Here is a 19,144-nt window from a genome sequence, read left to right as displayed (position 1 = left end):
GAAGTAGAAACTTCACAGGACATTCTTCAAATGTTAGCTGCTAGCCTGTGGGAGGAAAAGTGGACCAGGTAAGAGCCTGGAGGCATTGCACTCTTGCAATGCAAGAGCTTCTTTTGCTATCATCTCATTAGTCACAGCAAAGAGGCCATTCCGACTTCCCGAATGGGTAAGGAATTAAGCCGCTACAATTCAGAACGTATGAGAAACATCTCATAATTGCAAAGAGGAGTATAAACACACAGCCACTATCAACAGAGTGTAACTTTGGAGACAGTCCAGAGGGACCCCAACCCCTGACTGACTCCAGTTTAAAATTTTATGCATGCCAGGAATTTTCATTGATCCGAGGGCTATCCACTGTGACCAATTAATTAAAAGTCTGTGGATACTAGGGTTTTTAGCAAAGAGCAATTTAAAGCAGATTGTATTGTTTGTTTCTTTTTACAAAGCATATATCTTTTGTATTTAAAAATCTGTTAAAATATATTGCCTGTCCCATGTTATCTTTTCCTGTCATGGGCTTTATGGCCTAATCTTCCTCTCCCTGAAGTAAAAGACTGTTTTCACTTTAAATGCAGTGACAACGAGGTCGTGCTTAAAGCAGTTCAGTGGGTATTGTATTTAAATGCAGCCACCTTTGCTGTTTGGGCAGTTTGCAAGCAGTACTTTCAGAGTTGTTCTTCTTTGCAGAGTGAAGATTCAGATGAAGATGAACCTTGTGCAATAAGTGGCAAATGGACTTTTCAGAGAGACAGCAAGAGGTGGTCGAGGCTTGAAGAGTTTGATGTGTTCCCTCCAAAACCAGACTTGAATACCCCCTCCCCAGACGGTCCTCACCTTACTAATGCGGCAAGCAGTGAGAGTGTGCTAACAGACCTCAGTGAACGCCAGGAGGTGGCTTCTATTCTGAGCATCAGCAGCACCAGCAGCCACCAGCCAACCCTGCAGAGCGAGGCATCTACCACCAGAACAAACTCTGTTGTGAGCGTTTGTTCATCGAGCAATTTCGTAGCAAATGATGACTCATTCAGCAGCCTGCCCTCGCCCAGAGAGCTGAATAGCTTCAGCTTCAACACGAAAGCCAATGAGAAGAACGCCAAGTCGAAAACAAAGAGCCTGCTCAAGAGAATGGAGAGCCTGAAAATCAAGAGCTCTCACCATGGCAAGAGCAAAGCTCCTTCAAAGCTTGGCCTTATTATTAGCGGGCCCATCCTGCAGGAGGGCATGGATGAAGATAAACTGAAACAGCTTAACTGTGTGGAGATTTCTGCCCTCAATGGCAATCACATCAGCCTCCCCATGGTACGAAAGAGGAGCGTCTCTAATTCCACCCAGACCAGCAGCAGCAGTAGTCAGTCTGAGACAAGCAGTGCTGTCAGCACACCCAGTCCCATCACACGAACGCGCAGCCTCAGTGCGTACAATAAAAGGGTGGGCATGTACCTGGAAGGCTTTGACCCCTTCAACCAGTCAACATTTAGCGACGTGATGGAGCAGAATTTCAAGAACCGGGGAAGCTTTGCAGAAGACACAGTGTTTTTTATCCCTGAAGATCATAAGCCTGGCACTTTTCCCAAAGCACTCTCCAACGGCAACTTCTCCCCAACAGAAAGCAATGCCTCTGTGAACTGGAGGACAGGAAGTTTCCATGGACATGGCCATCTCACCCTTCAGAGGGAAAACAGTAGTGACAGCTCCAAAGAGCTGGGCATGGGGAAGAGGCGCAACTCCTCCAGCTCAGTGAGCAGCCGCCTGAGTATTTACGACAACGTGCCAGGATCGATCCTGTATTCCAGTACGAGCGACCTGGCTGACCTCGAAAATGAAGACATATTCCCAGAACTAGACGACATCCTGTACCACGTCAAAGGGATGCAGAGAATAGTAAACCAGTGGTCAGAGAAGTTCTCGGATGAAGGGGACTCTGACTCGGCACTCGACTCCATCTCCCCATGTCCTTCCTCTCCAAAGCAGATCCACCTCGATGTAGATAATGATCGAACAACACCGAGTGACCTTGACAGCACAGGGAATTCACTGAATGAAACAGAAGAGCCCGCAGGGATGCAGGACAGGAGGGACTCTGGGGTGGGCGCATCGCTGACGCGGTCCAGCAGGTGAGTTCACGAGTGCTGGCATTTGGAGTGACCATGGTGAGGTCCCCTCCAGCCCAAATGGCTCTGTAGTAGCTGTACCACACTCAGTTAAGATGCAATAGAAGTTGTGGCCATCCAAACACACAGGTACTGTTCCCATCACCTCCCAAAACAATTACAGGCAAGGGCAGTATTTGTGCAAGGCTTTTAGACAAGTGATTCCCACACTTTGTATCTCAGTATGTTCTTATGTTCTGCCTGAGTCGTCACTGAAAACAGCCCGCTCAGCAAGGCAGCATTAGGAGCAATGTTAAGGCAGTTTGGGGGGATGATAATTCTTCAAACTGAAATGGTGTGTGGGAGGGAGAAGGATCTGAAGTAGGATTATTCACTTTTTTAAGTTGGCTAGGAGAACCAGTGTAAGTATGGTCTGGTTTGTGTCAGTGTGTAGTAAAAGCCTTGACTTTTAGACTGTTTCAAAAAATTGCACTCTTCAGTAGCAGGCTGTTTCTTAACAGCATGCTAGGGCATTAAATCTGCAGGGAAAATGAGGTTTGTTTTCTTTCTCTTGATCACTGTAGCACAGTGGGGGACTGGGGGAGTTCCAGTGGCTTCCCAGTTTCTGCTGGGAGTTCTACCATGGGATGGATGACTGTATTTTGTATTGTGAGTAAATCAGGGAGTTGAATTCTTTCTAGCTTTGTTTCCAGTTTTCCTTTAAAATTGGTGCAAGCTGTTTAGGGCCTGGTTTCTGCTGTCATTTAGTCACCTGCAGCTGCTAGAATAAAGTAAATGGGACTTTTAGAAGTGCTTAGTTCCCATTCAGTGTGTCTTAAAAAATTGGGCTGTTTTTTCCTAATGGGGTCTTTTGACTCCCACTGCCTTAATACTGCAAGGGATTCCAAAAAAGGGTGTTGGTGCCCTTGGAGTATATCTGATGGGGCAAGACCATGTAGTTAACACTGAGCCGTGGGTCATCTCAGAGGGCACGTTCCCATCTGAAGCACCTGCACATGCTGTGTCGCACTGGGTGAGGCAGAGACTCTGCCGGCTGCTGGCTGTGAACTCTCAGAAGTCAGCGGCTGCCAAGGGCAGGGCGCTCGGCGGTATGTTTGCGGTAATTCCTGCACGTGTCTTGCAGAGGCATTTCAGTGACTGGTCCTTGCTCTGTGCCCCACCTTCTCTGCAGGCACAGGCTGAGGTGGCACAGCTTCCAGAGTTCCCACCGGCCCAGCCTCAGCTCAGCATCACTGCAGATCAACTGCCAGTCCGTGGCGCAGATGAACCTGCTGCAGAAGTACTCTCTCCTGAAGCTGACTGCTCTCCTGGAGAAGTACACACCTTCCAACAAGCACGGTTTCAGCTGGTAAGGGCACACTGCCATGTATGTGTGGACAGGCTGACTATATGGACACAACAGTTGTGCTCATCCTAGGCAACTTTTGGAAAGGTGCAGTGAACACCTCCATCCCCCTTTTTCCATATTTGCACTTCTTCCTCCAGCCTGTGCTGACAGTTTGTGGTTTCCTAAGACGGGGCTAAAATCACTAGCCCTTTATGTAAGTGTAGTCTTATTAGACTTGAGAAGTATATTTATAGGGGACATGTGAGGGAACAAAAGCAATGAAGTACCGGCCAGCTTTCTGAGCAGGAAGATGTCCACTGTCTGTAGCAAAAGAAGGACTAGTTAGTCCTTATTGAGGCAGTTTGTGAGCAGTGGCACAGATGTCAGTAGATCTTAATAGGCTTTCTTCAGTTATTTTTAAATGTTTGCATTAGTTTCTCTATATAATTATGTAATTAAATAAACTAAATTTCCTTTAGTTCTAGGGTTTCATTAGCCAAAATCCGTCTCCCCTCTTTAAGACACGATAAAGCCAGTTAACTTGCAAAAAAGATTAGGGGGGGCATGAGGGAAAGAAAAGTTAGGAGAACCATGGAGTTTTCTGTAGGCAGCAATTTCTGCTGTGGCCAGGTGTTTGTAACCCTGTTGAACGTTTTTTGTCAGAAGAATAAAATAGAAAGCTCTGTTATTATTATATCTGCAGTACAGCCTGTGTAACCTTCAGGATGCAAAAGACGCAATAAAATTTTTCTTCATACCACAGGCCAGCCTCCTCCCTTCCCCAGGAGTCATAGAGAGTATTTAGCTTCAGCATCAAAGTACCTCCTGTTCAAAGGCTGTTATTATGTCAGCCTTTCTAAATACAGAAGTTGTTTGTTCTGAAAGACAGAAATAAGTATTGACCAGTTATCCCTGCATGCTTCAGATTCTCAGTGGAGATCGCAATGTGTTTTTTCACATTCCATTGGCATGTTTTTTGACAAAGCAAGTATTATTCATACATATATCAATAATGCCCTAAACTTAACTATACAGCAATACAAATTGGTTCTGTTTTACTATATAACAGATTAGTCAGCTGTAAATCTAATGCACTGTTTGTATAGCAGTACTGTATATTGAACTGTTAAATAGGTCTCCCTGTTTTCCAGTGCTACCATGTCCTATTAGTTGTTGCACTGGACATTAGCTTTTTTTCCTGTTTAGGAAAATGATCTCAATATTTTCACATTTTAATGGAGCTTTGTTTTTTTTTTTCTTTATGAAACCAATATTCTTGGGGACCTGGGGGTAAATCATTCTTTTGTATTTAGCAACTTTTTCCTTGGAGTCATAAGCAGATGGAAAGGCCTCTCATTGAAACTGGAGTGGGAGGTGGGGGTAACAACAGTCACTGGCTGACAAGGAGGGGGGTCCCTCAAAGGGGTTGTTTATAGAGCCAAAGTTTTTAGCTGACAAACTCAAATGTATTACATCAGTTTCCTGCTGTTATGCACACTAGTGGGTGGTGGACCCAGTTTGAGGACTTTGCAGAACAAGTAGTTGACATACAAAAGCTCATTGTTCAAATGCCCATCTTTCCCAAAACCTAAAGAAGCAGTGTTATAAGGGGTCACTGACCGCAGGATTTATTTTGACTCTTTTGCAATTCAATCCGGCCCCTGCAGTTTCACCCTGTAGTTTTTGTTCTACTAATACTGATGGAGTAGCACCACATTAATTCTTACAGGCAACATACTGCCCTGAATGTCAAGCCTTTCTCTTAGAGAAACTCTTTTCTGTCCTCTCCCCCTTCCCAGCCTTGAGTGGCTTAGCTGATTTATACTGTCACTACTTTTCATATCACTAAAGTGTTTCACTTATTTTCACTGATTTTCTGAATTACTGGAAATAGAGAACATAAATGGACAACAGAGGTTTAATTTAATTTTGTCATTCCCTTTGCTTAAATAGGGCAGTACCAAAATTTATGAAAAGGATAAAGGTGCCTGATTATAAAGACCGAAATGTGTTTGGAGTACCACTGCAAGTCAACGTCCAGCGCACAGGGCAGCCTCTCCCACAGAGCATTCAACAAGCCATGCGGTACCTCCGCAACCACTGCCTGGATCAGGTGGGTTTTGCTGTACTTTCATCCCACATGCAAGCAGCACCCAAAGCTCAGACTTCCATTATTTTTTATCGTTCCTGTGTCAGACTGAAAAAAGTAGACTCAAAACAGGACAAGATAGATAATTAATGCAAGGAAAGCTTTCCATGAAATTAGAACCCATATGTAAGAAGCTAAAGAGCATACTTGCATTTCAGATTTGCTGGACTCATTCTAAATATGTTTACCTTTCTGTATATATTTAGGTTGGACTGTTTAGGAAATCTGGAGTCAAATCAAGAATTCAGGCTTTGCGTCAGATGAATGAGAATTCAACAGACAGCGTCAACTACGAAGGCCAGTCTGCTTATGATGTAGCAGACATGTTAAAGCAATTCTTCCGTGATCTCCCTGAGCCCCTCATGACCAACAAACTCTCTGAGACCTTCTTACAGATATACCAATGTAAGTAGTGAGATTTCCATGGCAGACAGAAAATGATCATTTGTGTAGCAACTGTCTCATACTGCTTCCCTAGGCAATACCCGCGTTGCATATGTTGGTCTTTGCCATTCTCCAGCAGCCTTTATAGTTCAGGCTGTCTCATAAGGAATGGATTTTTGATGTTCTGGTTGTATAATGATTTATAGTACAAGTTCTTTCCATTTTGCCTTTTTCTGTAGTTTGGGAAGAAATATAAATCCTCCTCACTTGCTCTAAAGTTTCGTCTCTTCTTTGAGCATATCTGATACTGCAGTTTGAAAATAAGCCACATCTGATGTGGCTAGGTAGAGTGAAAGCACTCCATGAACAGAGTTTTGGGCTTTCAAGGGGATTGAAATCCACTAAATTACTGAGATTTTTGTAAGAGCAAGACTGCCAAAAAAAAATTCTATTTTCTTGTAATGCATATTCTGTTCTTCACCACAACTTTTGAAAACAACCTTTAAGTTGAAAGCTTTTCTGTTACTGACTTGTAGCTACTGACAGCTACCATAAAAAGAAAGTGCTTAGAATAAATCGCATCAAAAATTGAGTTTATCAGTGCACATGAAAAGAAATAATTAATCTTTCTGAGATGGCAGGTTCAACTCCAGCAAGGGAGACATTCTCTTTTGCGAGTTACATAAATTGAGTTCTGTATAGATGGTAATTATGTGCTAGATCTTTCCAAACAACACATTGTCTTTAAAAAGTTTTCTTCGACATCGTTTCATTGGGGATACTCTCACTTTATAAAATGGCCAAAGATGAATTAATGTTTGGTGACCAGAGCTCTTTGAAGTATTCACGGCTGTCCAAACTGATTGATGCACTATGAGCACCTTGCTGATCCTGTAGTTTCTCTCCCTAACACCACCCCAGCTCTTTTGCCATGTGTTCTTTCCATGGTAGCACAGCTACAACAGAACATACTACAAAAACACTTTCTTCGAGCCTTCCTTATGGTGATGGTTACAAAAAGGTTATGGGAACTTCCTTCAGAGCTCCATAGGTGGAGGTGATGTTTTAAATTAAAAACATACATACCATTATTTCAGTGCACACATTTTTTGTCTGTGTTTAGATTCCCAAGAAGGTTTATGGAGAAAATTAGCCAGACTCTCCACTTTCATGCATATTAAACAGCAACTCTTTGTGCATTTAGTGGTAGAAAAAGTTTAACAGAGCATTTCAAAAGTATCTGTTCCTCTCCTTTTGCAGGCGGTAGGTCTGAGGAATCCACAGAGGTGGTTGGGAAGTATTATCTCTGTAAAGCAAAGAGCCTTAAAGCAGCTTTAAATTTTGCTTCCCTGAAAAGGACAAAATTTCCTTTTGCTTTGGTGTTATGTACCAGGCTGTACACTGGAATTGTCTGCACGTGGCTTAAATGTGCTTTGAGCTGATGGAGGGGAGAGTGTGGAAGACAGTGTAATTTTGCTTACAATTGCTTTCTAAGCTCACCCGCTAGACTTATGATGTTGCTGAAGCCCAAACCAAATACCAATTAAATATCTGGTTAGCACCATGTGTATTATGAGGCTTGCAGTGAGGGTGGTGTGGTGCTAATGATGATATAAATGCTCCAGGACTCAGACTCTGATGTTGCCTTCAGAGATGGCTTGTTGGAAATCCCTTTATAAGAAGCAGATCTGGTCTGGGTTATTTCATTTTTTTGTTCCCTTCAAGTTTGGAGAAGAGGGCCTTATATAAAGACACACATCAAATTTTTCCAGTGGCTGTTTGTTGTTAGTAACCAAGGAGCTGTTTAATGGTATGGGGCTTCACAGCGTTGACTTTCTTTTTCCACCGCATGACTTTGAATGATCTGCTCAATAAAGCAACCCTCTGTGTTTGGTAAAGCACTTTCTGGATATTTTATGACATCACTGTTGAAAAGGTTTGCTAGCCAATTTATTTAATTAATTCACCTATTCTAAAATGCATTCATGTTTTAAATTTCTTTGAAAGCCAAAGAATTTCTAAATTGGCTGGACTGTGTTTGCTTGTTCACTGCCTGACTCCAGGCTTCTGTCATTTTAGTGCATCTGCGGGAGCATGTAGCTGTTGAAATTAAATCTAAAATTAACTCTGGCCTAGGCACAACTTCTTCTTGCTTGCATTTCTTGTGAGGCAGGAAATAGCTGAGGGTGGTTAAACTAGTGGGTTAAAAAAAATTCCTTCATGTTTCCTACGAATGGTATGCATCCTGAAGGAAATCACTTCAAACTCGAGTCAAATATTTGAAGCTGGAGTTTGCTTTGGGATGTATTCATGCTGTGTGTGTGGAAAATCAATGGGCTGATGAGAGAATTACTAATATTATGCAGATGTGCCAAAGGATCAACGTCTCCAGGCTATCAAGGCTGCTATTATGCTTTTACCCGATGAGAACAGGGAGGTACTCCAGATTCTTCTCTATTTCCTGAGTGATGTCACAGCTGCAGTGAAGGAAAACCAGATGACACCAACAAACCTGGCGGTCTGCTTAGCACCTTCCCTCTTCCACTTAAACACTCTCAAAAGAGAGAATTCTTCCCCAAGGTATGTCTCTGGGGAGCAGGGCTCATTGCTGCTGGTCCCGTACCACAGCTAGTGGTGATGTGCAACAGGCACAGTCTAGCATTGACCCTACCAGTTGTGATCACCTCGGAGGGCACTGGGCGTAGAACTAGCTAGGGCTATGAGATCCTGCCTTTTGTTAGAGATTTGTTAAAATATAAGCAAGTTCATAAGAAGGAAGAAATGGGTGGGGATTCCAAAGAAAAAGTTTAGGGAGAGTAGCAAGAGAAGTCAGTAATTCCGTGCCAAGATTTGGTCCCAGAGACCACTGCTCTAAATTACCAGCAAATTTGGGAATCCTACTGTTTTCTTACCAAGTGCCTCTCTTGCTCTGCATTAAATAACTGGATTTGTGTGTGTGTGTATGTGCTCTTTTCCCCTGTGAAGGGTGATGCAAAGAAAACCAAGCCTGGGAAAACCCGATCAGAAGGACCTAAATGAAAATCTGGCTGCAACCCAAGGGCTAGCTCATATGATCGCTGAGTGCAAGAAGCTCTTTCAGGTAAAACACCTATTTGCAAAACTGATGGGTGGAATATTGGCCAGCATGGCTTAGATATGCTGTATAATGAAAAGCTAGGAATGTCTCTTTTATTTTAATAAAGTTTAAATACATGACAAATAGCTTTTTAAAGAACTTTGCATCCTGAGCTGGGTGCATACATGAATTAGAAGTGATGCCAGAAGAAGAGAGAGTTTTGTTGGCACTGGCGCTCAAAAGTCATGAGGCAGTTGTGGGGTTTGGGACATTTTTGTTACATTCAAGCTGCATTTGAAATATATTTTCAAGTGTTTATTGTGCAGCCATGAGTTTCTGTGAACTCTAGCTCTAATTACAAAGCAAGAAGCTATTTCCAGGAATTTTGGTGCTTGTTCTATACTTAAATTCCCAAGAGTGAGCAAGACTAGGCCGCAAAAGTGTCCTGGAACATGACACTGACAAACTGTAGGTTGAAGAGTCTACAGGAACTAAAGCACGCTCCCTCTAGGGCCCAGGATGGAGAACCAGACAAGTCTTGAGTCCTGCTTTTCCTCACTGTCATCAAATATTTTCAGAGCCCTCAACTGAAGACATGCCTGTCTCTTTTCTTGTGGCTGACAGCTGATCCCTCCTTCCTTCAGTCTGCAGGATAAAACTGCGCTGGGGGAATGGATCTGATTTGTGTAGCAAAAGAGGGATACTCCACAGAGAGAAATAAGACACTCCATAAATGAGAGACTAATTTGAGTTATATCAAAATCACAAACTTAATTTTGGCATTTCTTCACACTGAGTGCTTGACCTGACACATACACATCCCACCACTTACAAAACTAGTATGCCCATATTTCTGTGGCTATCTGCTAGACTAACTTTGTGATTTGGGAAGAGAGCTGCAAGAGGAAAATTTCACCCTTGTCACCCCTCAGATACCCGAAGAAATGAGCAGGGGCCGGAACTCATACACGGAGCAGGACCTGCGTCCTCTCAGCCTGGAGGAGCTCCGGGGCGGCAGCAGCACCACCGAGCCCTCTGACTACCACTGCTACCTCCAGGACTGCGTGGATGACTTGCTCAAAGAAATGAAGGAGAAGTTTAAAGGCTGGGTCAGCTGCTCCACCTCAGAGCAAGCAGAGCTAGCCTACAAGAAGGTATACACCCTGTCACTCATACCACAGCTCTGGCTTATGGTTCATCTTCTCTAATACAAGAAGGCTTTTGACATAGGATATTATAGAAGGTTCAGTGCACACCTTTACTTTGCAGATAGATTTAAGAAAAAAAACCTTAATCTTTTGACATAGTTGCACACCATCTAAAAACGACATGTCTTTCAGCAGTAGTCAGCTAACATGTACTGGTTTGTGTTTTTCTGTTTATCCAGCCCAGGAATGTTCACTGTATTGCATTTACATGCCTTCACTCATATGTGCAAAGCCTTGACAGGCTGAGTGAAGCCTCCAAGCACTGTCACTGTGCAGGCAGTAGGAAAGAAGTTTCTTGGCTCTAATCTTGCACAGCTCAGAGCTAGCACAGGGAGAACTGTTTCAATGAGATTTAAGATGTTTAAAAAATAAACTTGGAAAATTAAGGTATTTTTCTGTAGCATCATGATTTAAAAGTGGCCGATACTAGAGAAGGTAACCAACTTAAAGATAATTCAGAAGTCTACATGCAGATGCCTTTGGCTGTTAGGAAAACAACCTTAGTCTGAGCTCATGACAAGCTTAGTACAATATATACATATATGTATGTGTGTTTAATTTGCTGTGTTTAGCCAGTACTAAAGTAGAAAGGAAAAGAAAGGATAAGGAAGAGTAAAACTGAGGACTCTGTGCTGATATTCCCCAGGTATGTGAAGGTCCCCCACTTCGGTTATGGAAAACTACCATTGAAATCCCAGCTACGCCAGAGGATGTTTTAAATCGTTTACTTAAAGAGCAGCATCTTTGGGATGAAGATCTTATAGATTCAAAAGTAATAGAACCTTTGGATAGCCAGACAGATATATACCAGTATGTCCAGAACAGCATGGCACCTCACCCAGCCAGGGACTTCGTGGTCTTAAGGTAAGATTTTTTATATGCGATGATGTTTATATCCTACACATACGGCAACCTTGCCTACAATTTCTGTATAATGTAAGTTATATAGGTAAATATCTATGTGTTCATAATTTGAAGTCTTATTAGATGTTTGAATTACTGTTTGTCGAGTTTGAGACTTTTTCTTCTTCTTTTTTCTCAGAACATGGAGGACAAACTTCCCCAAAGGAGCTTGTGTGCTTTTAGCAACCTCAGTGGACCATGACCGTGCTCCAGTGGCAGGTGTTAGAGTCAATGTGCTCCTCTCTAGGTATCTGATTGAGCCCTGCGGGTCAGGAAAATCTAAACTTACCTACATGTGCAGAATTGATTTAAGGTATGATTTTTCCACTTTGTCCTTTTGTGGTAGTAACTTTTCTTGTATAGTTTCTGTGTAGTCAGCACAAAATTTAGACAGTTCAACAGGCTTTAGCTTGGCCAGTCGTATGTACTTCTCAAACAAATGCACACAGGTCTCTGAGATGTCACAGGAAGTTGGCTTTAGTGCATATCTCACAGCAGGTGTGGTTTGTGTATTAGAAACCTCCAGTATGTGTTCCACCGTAGCTATTGATATATAATCCCACTCCTTCCTCTGACAGATGTATTTGGATACAAGGGCATGTTAATTTTAATATTTAGTAAAGAGGACCAAGTTCTCACAAAACTTGTCATAACTTTTCCTCACTGTGGAAAACTTGGTTTTGAGCAAGTCTATATATTAATAAGGCTGAGCTGAGCAATAAGCAGTAATAAGATTTCCTAGTGGGGCATTTAACCAGTTAGATATGTATTTGATTCTAACAAAATGCATGGAAAGTTACTGGTACCTACTTCATCTTTACTTTTTTCTCCACACATCAGGGGCCACATGCCAGACTGGTACACCAAGTCTTTTGGACACTTGTGTGCATCTGAAGTTGCTAAGATACGAGACTCTTTCAGTCATCAGAATCTTGAGAGCAAGGAATTAAAATCCAGGTGACTACTGAAGAGGAACAGCCATGCGCTCCACACCTCACCAATGTAGACGTTACCCAAAACTGAGGCTTGTCCGCTGCAGACTGGACTAGTGTACCATCTGCAAGTCATGTCATGAAGGGATGATGGTATGAGAACTTGACTGTGAGTATTACTATAGGACTGTGGCCATACCATACACTTTAAAGCTGCTTCCTGTCTGTGTAAGGTCTATAGTGTAGGCCTCGACTGGAATACATAGGAGGACTGTGCAAAAAAAAAGAAAAAAAAAGTATTGCTATTAGATGGTTTGAGTTGCTTCTGAGAAGCAAAATTCTTTAAATGCAAAATATATTATGAAATATGGTGAAGGCTCATCATTCCCATGTGAAATACTTAGCTTTATGTACATACCCACGTCATTTTATTTGTAGTGTGTTGAGGGACTGGTGTATCCACTGGAATAGTTGGTACTCTTCAATGTGTTCTCACTGAGATAGCAGAGAAAGGTTTGCACAGAGATTAAGGTGTGAATGAGTGTGTTAATGGTTGAAAGGATAGCAGAAGTCGAACTTGAAATGTGTCTGGTACACTGATAGGCAACCAGAATGGATTTTAGTATGCTGGTTACAGTTCAACCTAGAATGGGACTCCCCTGTGGACCAGGAGTAGCCATCCTTCCCATGTGCCATTTCTGCGTTTTCCTCAGCTCTAACCTTGTTAAAAACCCTAAGCAGATATTAAAAGAGGCTTGCTCCAATTACTGTTCACTCCTTATCCAGATGATCTTTTAGGAGTGATTAGCAATTCTATAGCAATTTTAAGTAAATATACTTTTGAGCAACATAGCAGCTTAGAAATGAAATGTCTATGCAACGGTGAAGAGAGCCAGTAATGTCAATTGTTAATTTGCCAAAAACAATATTTGTTGCTTTTACTCCTGCCTGCGTTAACTATAAGTGTTTTAATGAACTTTTATATATTTTACTGTATTCAAATGGCTCAAGAGGAAAAAGTCAACACTGGAGTTGTGGTGCTGGGAAGTGGGGTGAGGTTGTTAGGAGGAGTTGCATGAGCTCTCTCCCTTTCTCTCCCTCCTTTGCCTGTTTTCCTGAAAGCTGCATGTTAACATGAACAGAACCAGGATGTGAACAATTTGGAGGGTTATATTTGGGGACAGAGAGGAGGGTGACTTTTGTCTTGGGTTTTGTTGGGTGTTAAACCCTTTGGGATATTCCCCCCTCTTTGAGAACCAGCTTGAATGAACTGTAGGAATTCTTGAGGTCCTCTGGAAAGGTGTCTTTCTGTAGGTTTTACTGTAAAGGTAAAGATTTGCTTTCGAGGTGCAGTATTAAGTGATACATGTATTTTGTGGCTAGGGTATGAATGAGTTGCAAGATGGAATTTTGACTGAGACTTTGTTACCATTGTCAGTATTATTTTAAGCTTTTTGATGAAGATTTTTTTATTATGGCAAATAATGTAGTACTTCCAGTAACGATGTTCCTCATGAGTAGGAAAACCTTGTATATTCTTCTACATCAAACACTTTTGAATTTGTAAAATTGTATGTTGTACATACCATTCTATTGTAAACAATGTATACTTGCCCACAGTGTACTGTCAAACATAGATAAAGCATGATAAAGATTATTTAAAATATACCTGTATTTATACCTCAGATATTCTTTTCAGGTTTTTGTACCTCAAGTATGTTTTCTATTGTAAATGTGCTTTACATGACCTATGATCTACGTGAGAGAAAGGAAGATGTTTAACTTGCTATAGATGTCTGTACAGAATATACTCAATAAGTGCACTATTAAATGTTTAAAATTGGAGAAGCATGATGGTTTTTATTTTATTCTCCATTCTTCCTTCCACTCTTGTGCCCAGAGGAGGAGGCACTTTTCTTACCACCGGTTACTCACATACTACTGTCGACTGCATAGCCACCCCTGCCCTCTCCCAGGCCAATATGTTTAACATTGTTAAAGGCAGGTGCCAAAGCAATTTCAACATTTTTGGAAGACAAACCTTTATGATGGCAGACGGCTGGACAGAAATACTCCCCAGTCAATAGCTCCATACATTTAAAAGAAAGCAGAAACTTCTGTTTTGCTGTTGTCTTGTGGAAAGGTACTCCTGAATTAGCAGGGAACAAAGCAAACTCCTATTTGATAGGCAGCTGTATGCAATGCAGAAAAATAATGCACCACTTTCCTGTTTTCTGTGGGGAGAATAAGGGTATAACAAGTTGTGGAGTCATAGGTTCGCTTTAAAAAATGCAAGTGTGAAAGTAATTGGAGAAAGTTAAAGCACAGGCCGCAGTGAAATGAAGCCAAAGAGAAGGCCAGGAGGATATACAAACAACTGACTTAGGTGAAAAACTAAGCCAAAGACAGCTGTTAATTCAAGCAACTTTAAAAAGTTTTTAAAGTCTTAGCCAACAGAAATATAATTTGGGCATTTGAAAGAGGATTTTGATTTGTGAGGCTTGTCTGACAGAGTAGCTGGAAGGAGGCGTGCTGCCTTTCAGTTACCAACATCGTCGTATTCTTTCTCCGCCTGAGCATCATTCCGGGGTCCTGATCGCTATCACTTCCCACTGTGTCCCTCAGGGAGCAGTGAGGGATGCTTCACAGTCTGGCAAAAGCACACCTCTTGCTATCACGGTACTAGTTCACACACACCAAAGTCTTTTAGAGAACCTTGTTTGGTAAGGGACTGTCATTCGTTTGGCTCTTACTTGATCTTTTTTCTTCCCAAGTCAATACCAAAAATAAAACAATTGCACAATTTAAAAACAAAAAACCCACCAAAAACCAACAGTTTTTTTCACAGTTTTGGGCCCTTAACAAGCAAGGTTAGAGCTAATTTATTTTTCTCTGTAATTATGGTTTTGTTTGTATTTTTAAGCACACAAATGCACGACAGACTCCTCAGGCACTTCAAGGATTTACTCTGCATTTTGCTTAAAGTGCATTTAGATTACTTGCAAATCAGCATTTTCCTAGATATTTCTAAAACATGAGTTAATCTTGACTCTTCTAAATAGCCTCAAGCTCCTGAATGTTTGTTTTCTTGCACCTTAATTTGCAGGTGTCCATGTTGTAGTTGGACAACAGAATCCAAGTTTCCATGTCTGTGTTTCTTGTCAGGTGTCACTCAGAGCAGCACAGGCTCTTGCTCACACTCTGGGCTTTAAGCAGCAGTTGCCACAGAGGGAGTGCAGGCTGGGGCCCCATTCAATTATGTCAGGGTGCCGGTGTGGCACTGGTATAGCTAACTGTGTACATGGCATCCCCAGTGCAGCATGGGTCCAGCCTGCTGTGTGCTCCAGTAATGCTGAATTTTAGTACTGCTTTCTAACAAATTCAAACAGAAAAAGTCATGGTTTACTGTCATTCCTCAAGTAATGTACTCCACAACTAGATATTTATGAAGCTGTAAATAATCAGTGGCCTTCATCTTAAAGGATAGAAGACAATGTCATTAACACACACAGACAGTCTGGGAAAGTAAGCCTGAAATGATGCAAACCAGTACCTACGTCTACAGCCTGGTACAAGACCTTGAAAAGAGCAGTACCTAGTATACAGACACAGCAGTCTGCCAGGAGAAAGCTGGTATGAAACAGTATCCATGACTTGGGCTACATAATAAAAGGTAGATATTTCCAGGTAGGACATGAAAATTAAATGTTACACACAGATCATCTGCTAAGTGCTGCAAGCAATGTCCTACACTCATAAGGAATTAAATCTAGACACTGTTTTAATAGAGCAATGCATTAAATTTACAAACATGCTAGTTCCTTTGCCTATGTTATACCATAACTTGTCAATACAGCCATTGACTGCAACCATTATACAAACATAAACTAAACATTTCTGAAAAAATTACTTTCAGCTATTCCTCATCTGTCAGCCCAGAGCAACTTTATTTCTTTAGCAAGGAAAGGTATTAATATCTAAAATTATGACTACCATAGCACCAGATGTGAGGCTGAAGATTCTTATTACTGATGCTAATAAGCATCAATTATAGCCATGCTTCTTTTGCATTGAGCACTATTCCAGACACTTGAAGCTTGCTCACTTTCCCCTTCCCTCTGCACCATCTTATTATATTTTTCTGTACTGCCTGAGGTGTCCAGAATGCTCACAAGAAACAAACTTCCAAGCAGAGTCCAGGGACAGTAAAGAGTAGTGAAATATGGGAAGGAATTCAAAGAAGAAAAAATTCCATCAAAAGGGATTAAGGCACTGAAGGGATACATTTATACAGAAAAGTTCAATACATGTAATCTGGCCACTAGACAAGAGGGATGTAGTAAATGTCTACTAGCACTGGAAGGTCATAAAAACACAGAAGAAGAGTTCAAACTATAGCTGAGTGGGTGTACAACTTGGAATAAAAATTCGTTAATGGAAAATTTGAGACAGAAGGAAAGGAAAAGACATTTTCCACACAGAAAGAGGTCTTTGAGACTGTGGGACAATCTCTCCATGAAAAGCAACAAGAGTGTAAGTCATTTAAAACTGCGCAGGCTCAAACCCTGGAATCATTCCTGCACTAGCTTCCATAAACCATCATGAAGACCTAAGAAAGGTTCTCTATTATTTGGTACAATTACAGGACTTACCGGCCACTGATTTTCACCTGCATGTGGCAGGTAGCACTGCCTTGGTGAGTAAGAAACAATATGGTGTCAAAAATAAAGTTACAGTTAAATAACTCAATTATTTCTTAAGGCTTTATAATACTAAAAATGGAAAAGCCCCTTAGGAACAGAATTCTCAGTGAATAAAAAAAAATAAATTACTATTTCAAAATAGTCAAAAAGCAGAGTGTTAAAAGTGCCAGTACAGTTAGTTATGTATCCCAGGGAGTGAAACCTGCAAGCTTCTTGATCTGGCTTTGGAGGCCTCCAAAAACACATGAAATTGTGTTTGGAAGCCTTTTAAGAATACCCGTGAGCAAGTGGAAAAGTAGAGATTTTTTTAGCTAATGCCTGAACCATAGTCTAAAAAAAAAAAAAAAAAAAAAAAAAAAAAAAAAAAATTCTCCTTTGCTTTTTTCCCCTTTCCAGCCTACAACAAGAATAAATGCTTGTGTATAAAAATAGCATATAACCATCTAGGTAAAGCACTTGCCTTGTGGCGTTAGTTGCAAACAAGATCAGGCAGAATAGTTATCAAACTAGGTTCAATTCATCAGACTTATTGGACTGGGGAAGGAGGAAGGGCTATGCCCCGAGCATCCTGCTGGATAAGGCAAGATCGATGAGCGAAAGAATGACCCCTCGAGAGTGGTGATGGAGTTCAGAGGCCCCGCCGCGGAGGAGCACAGAGGTTTTAGCAGGCCAGTCATGGCTAGCAGACTGCTAGGCATGTATGTGATAAAAACCTAAGCAACTGGAAGACCTTGGGGAGTTTTAAGTGTCTAAAGTTTTAGGCTTGGATAGAACCTATACCCAGCTTACTGGTAGAAACAGAGCACAGAAGCACTGATTCAAAATTGCAACAAGTTGTCTGAGGAAAGGAGGCAAAACAAGCTGACTCCTGGCACCATCAGCTCTGTTACAGAGATAATTATTGTCAGTATATCATTAACATTTGGAATTCACTACCAGTCTTCAGAGGCAGGTTTTTTGCAGAGCTTGGAGACAAATATATTTACAGAAGTTCCTGTTATTTTTCTCCTGCTTCAATTTCTTCTCTGGCCACTTGGGCTTACCTCTGAACATATTTTTCACAGAAGCCTGCAGAAAGTTTCTTGTGCTGTTTTCTGAACAGTGGTCACTGGCAGAGAGACCATTCATGTAAATTGATCAGCAGCACAATCTGGGACATGACATGATACTTGTGCTCCTGTTTATAACACACCATGCAGAAAGGCAAGCCCAGCATGCTTTTTCTTTTTAATTCCTTGAAGACTGCTACATATTTTTTACTCTTTTGAACACTCTGTCTTATGGATTTAGAGATTTTCTATGACGCTTTGTACAACTTTATTTTTGTAAAGCTTTTTTCCTTGTGCCTCCTCTTCCTCTCTTGTTAAATTGCTAAAACAGTTTACAGGGCCAGCCGCTCTGTGCAGTGGTTTGCTGACTTCTGATGAAAGAGCTGCTGCCAAATTTTATAAAGAATGTTCCCTGGGGCACAGAGGGGAGGGAAGTAGTCTTCATGGCCTCTGTTTTCTTCCCATACTGTTTAACAAACAAGCAAGCTGCCCTGCAGTCGCTCTGACCCCTATTTAGACATATCCCTTTCAGGCAGCCACACAAATGAACTAGGAAGGAAGTGCTGTCACGGCCCTTTTAGAAAAGATAGAGGGAAATAAAGGCAAACATTGTGTGTCTAAACAAACAAGCTCACTCTGCTCTGCCCTTGTCTTCTGCCTAATTCTTATAGGAACAGGTCCCAGAAGTTGTAGTTGGGGCAAGAGTATTTCCCAGGTTGAGCAGGACTCGGTTCCCCACCCTCTTCATTCCCACCACCCTCTTCATTCCCACCACCCTGACAGGTTTTGCTCCAGTCTCAGAGATGAATGAATAATCCAAAAACCTTTGTCATAAATGGGAACTCAGCCCAGGCTCTTTGAATGGCTTAAGCCTGTCCCTCAGTCTGGTTTCCCACGTGGATCTTGTGTCCTCTGTGCCTCGGTTTCCCTAGTTAGACTTCACCAGAACTTCAAGGGGAAAAAAAAATAAATAAATAAAATTGTGCTTCAGTAATTATAAATGGAAAGTGCAAGTTTTTCAAGAAGCTGAAATAAAAATACCTAGAGGCCAAGCTGAGAACAAGTTTTCCTTTGAGCTGCTTCTTGCCTATACACAACTCCAAAGGATTTCTAAATCACATTATTTCTGATAGACAAGAGATTAAACAGATGTGCTATTAACCCCATTTTGTGATGGGGACCTAGAGCATAAAGGATTTTGGAACTAGAGATGCAACTAGAATATTTGAAAAACAACCTTAATATTGCATACTGGTCACAGGAACAAGTTTTGACATATCAGAGCTGATAAACCTGGTT

The 19,144-nt window shown here is 41.5% G+C and overlaps 1 protein-coding gene across 3 annotated transcripts in view; it reads left to right on the top strand.

The window, feature by feature from the left end:
- DLC1 (DLC1 Rho GTPase activating protein) overlaps positions 1-13,936 on the top strand; it is a 232,739-nt gene extending 218,803 nt beyond the window's left edge. For 2 of the 3 annotated variants that reach the window (XM_026846700.1, XM_026846701.1), the window contains 11 exons: positions 691-2,117; positions 3,286-3,462; positions 5,395-5,554; positions 5,797-5,995; positions 7,235-7,237; positions 8,341-8,554; positions 8,960-9,074; positions 9,983-10,204; positions 10,905-11,122; positions 11,301-11,474; positions 12,002-13,936. In XM_026846700.1, the coding sequence (XP_026702501.1) occupies positions 691-2,117; positions 3,286-3,462; positions 5,395-5,554; positions 5,797-5,995; positions 7,235-7,237; positions 8,341-8,554; positions 8,960-9,074; positions 9,983-10,204; positions 10,905-11,122; positions 11,301-11,474; positions 12,002-12,122 (3,030 nt within the window). In that variant the 3' untranslated portion in view covers positions 12,123-13,936. The remainder of the gene's footprint in view (positions 1-690; positions 2,118-3,285; positions 3,463-5,394; positions 5,555-5,796; positions 5,996-7,234; positions 7,238-8,340; positions 8,555-8,959; positions 9,075-9,982; positions 10,205-10,904; positions 11,123-11,300; positions 11,475-12,001) is intronic. The other variant, XM_026846702.1, reaches the window with a different exon arrangement.
- The last annotated feature ends 5,208 nt before the right edge of the window (positions 13,937-19,144 follow it).

This window comes from Athene cunicularia, assembly GCF_003259725.1.
Source record: "Athene cunicularia isolate RWA chromosome 4 unlocalized genomic scaffold, athCun1 chr4_part1, whole genome shotgun sequence".
Taxonomy (NCBI): domain Eukaryota; kingdom Metazoa; phylum Chordata; class Aves; order Strigiformes; family Strigidae; genus Athene; species Athene cunicularia.
The sequence above is the reverse complement of the archived record's forward strand: the minus strand, read 5'-3'. Positions and strand labels throughout refer to the sequence as shown.